Below are 9,407 nucleotides of genomic sequence, written 5' to 3'. Positions count from 1 at the left end.
GACAAATTGTAAAGAAAAAAAAAAAAACATCTGTGCTGACAAAAAATGCATCTATAGTCCACAATGTGTAACTCCTAGAACAGTATTCCAATGTCATACCTATTTATTTAACATATTTAGTTTCAAGCATTATCTTGCTGTGATAATAGTAAGGGTAAAGATTAAATGACAACTTGCCTGATCTGGCAGCCAGCAGGTAGCATAACTGCAGTGCATGAATGGCAAGCTTTATATCTTCTTGTTCTAGTGCTGGTAAGAAAGAGCCTTTGCTGCAGGGAAGCAAACTGTCCAGGCAACATAAAGCCCTTTCGATTAGCTTTTCGACTCTCTCAGGATTGTCTGCCATCATTATGTTCTTCATTTGGTCATTGCTGAGATCATTTTCATAGTTTTTTGCATGACAGCATTCACACTTGGCTTTGCGAGTAAATTTAATTAATTCATCCTTCACCATGTCTGTTTCAGGAACCAAGCATTCAAATGAGATTTTACTTCTTAGAAACATCTGGTCAACACACTCTGAATCAGTGAATGCCGAAGAGTCTGATGTCATGCAACTCCGTTCAGGATCCCGTGGCCAATAATAAACGGAGGAGAATTCACCTAAAAATGCAATAGTAAGATTTAGTGATCTGGTTAGCTCAATTTTGAATGGCAGTTATGGAAGATGTGAACTTTAGCAAGGCATGTGTTAAGTACATCTGAAACTTAGATAAGGCTAAGTGAACATGTTAAAACATATTTTGATTGTGAACTTTTTGATTTAGGTTTGAAACCAAGGACTTGGCTTGGATAAATGACTTTATATTTTCTTAACTCTCATTAGTCTAACAGTTTTTACTTTGTTTTGTATAGGACCCCATCTGAGCCACCTGAACACCAATTTGTTTCTCTTATTTTACTGTGATATTCTCAGAATTGTACCTTGGATAATGAACTGAGTACACCTGTAGCAAGGTTTCCTTGATAAGAAGACATTGCCCCCTTTTAAAGACCTTGGGAAATTCATCATTACCACTTCCACTGCATGCAGTTCATTTCTGGAACAATCCATTGTGACAATTCTTTTCATTTTATCTCCTGTAGTTACTACAATACCACACTTGTTATACTGCAAAAAGAGAAAAGATGTTCATTTTACATATTATTCAGGTGCCATGAACCATGGTATTTATTTTAGGTAGAAAACTACTGTTTCTACCTAAAATGCAGTGATACATGTAAATAAAGAGTATATAATAATACAACACATACAATATTAACAGTATGCAAGAGTGTACTGTTTTATATGACTGTACAAAATGTCAATACAGTACACCGTCGCTATAATGCCTTTCATTATAACGAACCTTCGGCTATAACGAACCTGGCCCCTGGACCCCAAATAAAAAAAGAAAAAAAAGAAAATATTGTGAGGTCTGTGAAGTGCTGGAATGCCTATGAGCGACAGGTACGGACCACAGGAGCTGCTGGTGATTGGCCGTGGAGTGGGACGAGGTGGTACTAACTGGAGCTAAAGACCAGTGACAGGAGGAGTGTTTGTTGTTGTGAGAAGCAGAGAGAGAAGTGAATAGACAGATAGGAAAGTTCCACCCTGAGATTCCTTTTAAAAATTAATTTGTTTTAGCAGCGTAGGTCGTGGCACACAGTGACCTGTTAATTGCTAGTTAACAACTGGCAAGTTGTCTTTGATTATTTATTATAAAGTGTCATGAATATTGACTTTGGCCCTGAATCGACTGAAGGCTCATTCTTATAGCATCAAGGATTTTTGTTACAATATACACACACTGTCAACATCCCAGTCTGAACGCACGGGATCATGCCACCTCCACAGTGAAGTCAACTCTTTTGTCTTAATAAGAAACATGCGCTGTGCTGCCTCCAAAACGAAAATCATTTTATGTTGCAACAAAGCTGGAAACTATATTGATTGTTTGAAAAAAGTAGTAATGCAGGCATATCTCAGTTGTGAATATAGGTTGTCAAAAAGCACTCTGTCTTTTGGCTTGTTCAGCAACCATGCGGCCAAGCAACATTGATTATCGAAAGTTGGTAGAACCTGGTGAATGTATGCAGAGTAGCCCAGCTAGCCGCAGTACAGATATCAGTCAATGAAGCTCCTCTAAAGAGGGCCCATGATATAGCCACTCCTCTGGTAGAGTGCGCAGCCACCTGCCCAGGAGGGGGTAGGCCGGCATTAGTACATGCAGTCGAAACTGTGTCCACAATCCAGTGAGACAGTCGCTGCTTCCAGAGGGCTTGACCCAGGGTCCTTTCACCATAACAGACGAAGAGCTGGTCAGACTGACGCAGCACTCTCATCCTATCCACATAACCTTTCAATGCATGAACCGGGCAGAGGGAATTTAATCTCTGATCCTTCTCCGAAGAAAAAGGAGGGGGATGGAAAGCCTCTAATTCCACTGACTGGTTTAAGTGGAAAGCCGTAACAAGTGGAAAGCGGGGTTCATGTGCAATGATACCCTGTTTCCATCATCCCAAATACGCATACAGTCACTGCTTAGCGTAGGTGATGGCTAGCAAAAAGGCTGCCTTCATAGAGAGATATTTCAACTCTATGGAATGTGTAGGCTCAAACACGGCCTTAGTGACAGCCTCCAATACCACGTCTAGACTCCACTCAGGGAGGACGTCCTTTCTAGGAGAACGTAACCGCCGAGCACCCTTCAGAAAACGAGTCTGCGAGAAATGAGTGCCTGGGGACACTGAGTCAGTGGGGGCATGGTATGTAGATATGGCTGCTAAGTACACTTGCAACATAGAGGGGCATCTTCCCGCCTCTAGGAGGTCTTGCAAAAACTGTAAAATAATTGCTATAGGCGTACAATGACCTTGTGGAGGAGGCCCTAGCATTCTGCAGTGTACTGACGACTGTGTCTGAGAGCCCGAGGCGGACAGAGGGTCCCATTCAGGGGCCAGACCCACAGTTGGAGTCTGCCCCTTTCTGGGTGCCAGAGGGTGCCTGGCCCTGCAATAGCTGGCAAAGGGTTGCAAACCAGATTCTCTTGGGCCACCTGGGGGCCACCAGGAGAACTGTCGCATCTTCTCTCTGAACATTCTTTAGGAAGGCCGGGAGCAATGGTATCGGCAGAAATGCGTATAGGAGCATCCTGGGCCACTCGTAGGCTTGGGCGTCTACGCCTAGTGGACCACCTCAGCCGTAACCATAGGGAGCAGCAAGTCATCTCTGCACAGAGCGTCTAAGCACTGAGGGTGACGAAGCACAGAGGCACTGAGCACCGAGCACCATGAGTGTAAGCACCAAGGGTACTGAGGACAGGCTCCTAACCTTAATGTGCATGGGCGCTGAAGCACCAAGCATGGAGCGTCTAAGCACTGAGGCTCTGGGGTACTGAGGGCATGAGCATCGAGGGCGCAAGCACTGAGGGTACTGGGCAAGGGTGCCTAGTCTCGACCACGTGCAGTCACACATCCGGGGCAGAGCATAGCTTACAGCGTAGTGGAGCACCACCTACAGGCAGAGGACATCGAGGCACCGAGCACTGAGGGCGCAAGCACCGAGGGTACTGGGGAAGGGTGCCTAGTCTTCACAAGTCAGTCACACAACCGGGACAGCGCGTAGCGTAGCTTGCAGTGGAGTGGCACACAGCACTTTTTTTCCAATGCATAACACACCGAGGTGGAAGAGGCGATGTAGCCATGGAATATACTCGACAGTGGGGCAGTAACAGGCCCAGTGGAGGTAGACGCTACAGGGGTCGCTGGTGCGTGGTGAGCTGAGGACACCCTGACCGACCTGAAGGTTGTGCCTGAGCTTGCATAAATTCAATCCTCTGTCTTTGTGAGTTCCTGCAGCATTTCCCATCAGACCTTGGTTCATCCTAACATTTACAAAGCATGTCGCGTAGGCAGTCTGAGACAAGCAGGTGGAGTCTACTCAACAGCGAGACACAGCAGAGCCAGGTCCCAGTGGAGGAATCACTTTTTCTTTTTTCTTATTTTTTATTTTTTTTAAACTGCAAGGCATTAAAGAAAAAAAAAACACGCACACAACAGGAAAGCTGTGAGGATAGAACAGTCGCTGCGGGTGAACTGTAAGATTTTTGGCCGAGCGCACCAAGAGGGCGGGTCGAGACAATCCGACGGAGTCGACTCAACAGTGGGGTGTGGCAGAGCGCTTTTTTTCTTTTCTTTTTTCTTTTAGCTGCAAATAGTAGAGGAAAAAACACAAAACAGCAAGCGTCGTAAGGTTAAAAAGCCTCTTCAAATTGAAAGAGAACCAGCCTTCTTTACATGAACACTGCCATGTTTTTATTTAAAATACCTTAACGCTTTGTTCCATCTTGTTTGGGGGGGCTTCACATTTTGGAGACTCTTCCATGTGTAGGGCAAGAAGCAGCATTAGATCCCCCTTCTTTTTTAATCGGATAGAGGGATCATCATTATCTGAAACACATAACAATGGTCACTCTTTCTTTCAAAATTTATTACCATATTTGTTACACTGCCACCTTTGTGTATTGCACTCACGAGCACTCAACACAGCAGCTTGTAAAGTAAGGGAATAACACACGACAGGGCGTGCGTTGTGTTGCATTAACATACTGCTGTTGCTGGGTTGGAGGCATGAAGTGAAGCAACACAATGCACAAGCCCTGGATAAAATGGATACAATAAAAAAAAAAAGTGTTTTTATTTAAAAATATATATATATATATATATATATTATATAGCCTTCCGCTTTGGAGACAAAATAGTCCCTCAAACAAGGTTATATTTGTTGTAAACATTAAACTGGAGGTTTTCAACATTTCAATTTATTGTAATTAATTAAAATGAATGAAGCATCCGTGCTGGTCTCAGTTGCTCCGTAAACAGAGCTGACATATGGGCAGCAGTATGGAGTAGTGGTTAGAGCTCTGGACTCTTGACCGGAGGGTTGTGTGTTCAATCCCCAGTGGGGGACACTGCTGTTGTATCCTTGAGCAAGGTGCTTTACCTAGAGTGCTCCAGTAAAAAAAAAAAAACCCAACTGTATAAATGGGTAATTGTATGTAAAAATAATGTGAAATAATGTATAATGTGATATCTTGTAACAATTGTAAGTCGCCCTGGATAAGGGTGTCTGCTAATAAATAAATAATAATAATAATAACCCGCAATGTTAGCCTTGTTAGTGACCAAGCATTTAAAAATGCCAATCATGTATTTTTGTTGACAATGAAAAGATACAGAAAAGGAGGCAAAGACAAAGTTCACTATTCACACATTACTACTGCTGACCTGGAGAAACTAATACAAAAAGACAGAAAGAGAGAGAGACAGACGCAAACTAAAACACTCCTGTATTTTTATGTAAACCTCATCATGATAGTGACAGATTTGGGTGAGGGATTTTCTGTTTTATTTTGTGTGCACGATTTGTTTTTGTTTAACCTTTATATTTTGGCTCGGTGAACAGGGTTTTGTGGTTAATTTTGATTTATAAAAATAAACTTGCAACACTTCCGTTAGATACATTTTCTCTGGCATACTGTAAAGGTTTACTTTCAAACTTTCGACTAGAGTTCACTAACATGTTATGGTACTTATTTATTTATTTGGGTCATACAGTTACGAAATTACCTAGCTATTTATTTATATTGATGTATTGTTGTAGGAGATTAATAACTTGTTAATGCTATTGAAAAGTCAATAAAATATAATTCTGGAAATCTCTATCCTAGTGAATTTAGTATCAACAATATGCACTCTCCGTACTGCTTCTGGTGGCTGGTGTGCTGCTGCTGGAGGCTTGTGTGCTGCTGCTAGAGGCTGGTGTGCTGCTGCTGGAATCTGGTGTGCTGCTGCTGGTGGCTGGTGTGCTGCTGCCTGTTGTCACTGCAAAGAGAAAATAAATCATGTTACTGTGGTAGGGCAGTAGCCCTGCACTTGTAAATATTGTGTGTGTGGGTAACATTGTGTTGGCAAGGAGGGGGTTAAATTGCTCCCTGCCAAAATACACGTGAGAATGTGGCTGGAGCCTGAAGTAGGTAATTGATTAACATGATTAATTAAGCTGCAGCAACATGGCTAAGGAAGGAGAAATCCTTTGTCTGGTGGAGGGTTTTGGGTGAGTTTGCACTGTGGTGTAGGGGCCTCTACACAGTCAGTTACCATTCCAACAAAATAGAGGAAATACATACAGAATATACAGTACATATTCTGTAGAAATGTGTTAAAACCCTCATACTTTGGGGTATTGTATCCCTTTATCCTACTGAATTATATATATATATATATATATATATATATATATATATATATATATATATATATATATATATATTACAGTGCCTTGCAAAAGTATTCAGACCCCTAACAAATTCTCTCATATTACTGAATTACAAATGGTACATTGACATTTCGTTCTGTTTGATATTTTATTTTAAAACACTGAAACTTAAAATCAATTATTGTAAGGTGACATTGGTTTTATGTTGGGAAATATTTTTAAGAAAAATAGAAAACTGTAATATCTTGCTTGCATAAGTATTCAGCCCCCACACATTAATATTTGGTAGAGCCACCTTTCGCTGCAATAACAGCTTTAAGTCTTTTGGGGTAAGTATGTACCAGCTTTGCACACAGTGTCAGAGTGATTTTGGTCCCTTCTTCTTGGCACATTTGCTCCAGGTTGTTCAGGTTGGTTGGACGACGCTTGTGGACCGCAATTTTCAAATAGTGCCACAGATTCTCAATGGGAGTGAGTCAGGACTTTCACTGGGCCACTGTAGGACATTCACCTTTCTGTTCTTGAGCCACTCCAATGTTGCTTTGGCCTTGTGCTTGGGATCATTGTCCTGCTGAAAGGTGAATTTCCTCCCAAGCTTCAGTTTTTTAGTGGACTGAAGCAGGTTCTCTTGCAGTATTTCCCTGTATTTTGCTCCATCCATTCTTCCTTCAATTTTAACAAGATGCCCAGTCCCTGCTGATGAGAAGCATCCCCACAGCATGATGCTGCCACCACCATACTTCACTTTGTAGCTGGGTCATTCTCATGCTTTCTGGCAAACTCCAGACGTGCTTTCAGATGGTACTTTTTGAGTAACGGCTTCTTTCTTGCCACCCTCCCATACAGGCCAGTGTTATGCAGAGCTCTTGATATGGTTGACTGGTGCACCATTACTCCACTCCCAGCCACTGAACTCTGTAGCTCCTTCAAAGTGATTGTTGGCCTCTCTGTGGCTTCTCTCACAAGTCTCCTTCTTGTTTGAGCGCTGAGTTTTGAGGGACAGCCTTTTCTTGGCAGTGCCTGGGTGGTGTGATGCAGCTTCCACTTCCTGATTATTGATCCAACTGTGCTCACTGGGATATCCAAACACTTGGATATTATTTTGTACCCTTTCCCTAATCTATGCATTTTTATTACTTTATCTCTAACTTCTGTAGAATGCTCTTTGGTCTTCATTTTCCTTCAGATTCACAGCCTGACCAATGATCCTTCAACAGTGGGGTTTTTATCCAGAAAATGTGACAGCAACTTTAATGGTTCACAGGTGGAGGCCAATGGTAAGGTAATTGTGTCCTCATTAGGGCAGTTTCTTTCATCGGTGTAAACTGGGAGCTTCCACAGCACAGGGGTTGAATACTTATGCAAGCAAGATATTTCAGTTTTTTATTTTTCTTAAAAATATTTCCCAACATAAAACCAGTGTCACCTTACAATAATTGATTTTGAGTTTCAGTGTTTTAAAATAAAATATCAAACAGAACGAAATTTCAATGTACCATTTGTAATTCAGTAATATGAGAGAATTGGTCAGGGGTCTGAATACTTTTGCAAGGTACTATGTGTGTGTGTATGTATATATATATATATATATATATATATATATATATATATATATATAGTTATAAACCATACATTTTACAAATAACTACACTTTATATGTGTTTGTATGTGACTTGAGACAAAAAATATAACCATAGTATCATAACTCCATATAAAAATTGGAAATGTATAATGCATGCATATATGTATCCTTATAAATATTACATGAGTTTTCCATGTGTGTTTTTTGATTTTACAATTTAGTTTCAAAATGTATTTCTATAAATATTGTTATTTAAACTAACCTTGGGCATCAGCACTCGGTTTCCACTGCAAATGAGAAAGTAGAGCATTAAAGTACTGCTGCTGGTGGCTTGTACAAGTAACTAGAAGTTATTGATGAATTAATAATGATTAAAATCAGTTTCAGCAGTATTACCTACTTTATACTGCATGGCATACTATGAGAATAATATTCAATATCATGAATTTTATAATACGCTGACTTTAATTTTCACTTGAAACAAAATGTCAAGCAGACAAACTTTTCTGCTAATATCAGTGTAATCATCATCATCAAAACAAGCAGGCAGTGAATGTAAATCTGTGGTCAAGCAAGACATACATGTCTACTTAGACGAAAACATCATCACATACATTTATTTGACTGATACATACTGTACATACCAAATTAATTTCATAAACTCTGTCTTGTTTTTTCTCTTTTGGATCATCTATGAAAATCACTTCTGTAATCCCTGTTGCCTCTATTAACAGCTTGCAGCTCACACATGGTTTTTTTGATGAATAAAGGACTGCTTTATCCAGGTCTTTCTGAGATCTGCACACAAATATGGTGAGAGAAAGAATATAATCACTTGATTATAAAGTCTTAATTCATAATTGTTTCCCAGTAGACTGTTGTTGATTTCCTGAATGAGTCACCCCACATTAGTGAAGTCACTATCTTGAAATATTCACAGATTGTCGTACCTAACATAATTTTCAGATCCATCTGCTTGTCCTGCTTGCTGAAATCTATTAGTTTAATTTTTACTTTACATTGTCACTCAGCTTAAGAGGTAACACTGTCTGAAGGATGGGGCCATAGTCAATACTAAGAATACTAAGGTTAATCAGGGCAGCTACATATTTGTTTACCTTAAAAGAAGTGCATTTGCTTCAGCATGTACAAGAGAGGATGCTTTTGCTGTAGGATCTTGTCCATCACGAGAAAAATTTCCATAGGTTGCACCTGTCACATATCCATTATAACCACAGCCAATCTGGAAATAATCACAAGACTATATAAATAATTTACCATATACAGAGAAGAACTCCTTGGAAAATGAGGTTGAGTAAAGCAATTCAGTTTTAATTTAATACTTACAATGTAACCCATTTCATTGTAGATAACAGTCCCTACGCCATGATGTAGATCATCTGGAATATTTACATTTTAGTTTAAATGAATATTGAAAACACCTTGTACTATTCATAACGAAATAATTTCAAGATAAAAAAAAATTATATAGTTGCTTCATAGTAAGTTCATCCACAAATGTATTGTTTGTAAATAGGCATGAGGCATTCAAATAAAGATGTGACA

At 40.1% G+C, this 9,407-nt stretch overlaps 1 protein-coding gene across 1 annotated transcript; it reads right to left on the bottom strand.

The window, feature by feature from the left end:
- Positions 1-62: 62 nt before the first annotated feature.
- On the bottom strand, positions 63-9,379 carry LOC117414583 (uncharacterized). Its single transcript, XM_034922010.2, has 8 exons — positions 9,189-9,379; positions 8,960-9,084; positions 8,486-8,639; positions 8,104-8,128; positions 5,746-5,865; positions 4,310-4,431; positions 925-1,111; positions 63-603 (listed from the first exon to the last, which is right to left on the bottom strand). The coding sequence occupies exons 1-8, from the start codon at positions 9,198-9,200 to the stop codon at positions 104-106; spliced, it is 1,245 nt and encodes a 414-aa protein (XP_034777901.2). The 5' UTR covers positions 9,201-9,379; the 3' UTR covers positions 63-103.
- Positions 9,380-9,407: the final 28 nt, after the last annotated feature.

This window comes from Acipenser ruthenus, chromosome 7 (assembly GCF_902713425.1).
Source record: "Acipenser ruthenus chromosome 7, fAciRut3.2 maternal haplotype, whole genome shotgun sequence".
Classification (NCBI taxonomy): Eukaryota; Metazoa; Chordata; class Actinopteri; order Acipenseriformes; family Acipenseridae; genus Acipenser; species Acipenser ruthenus.
This window is presented reverse-complemented; position numbering and strand designations above follow the sequence as displayed.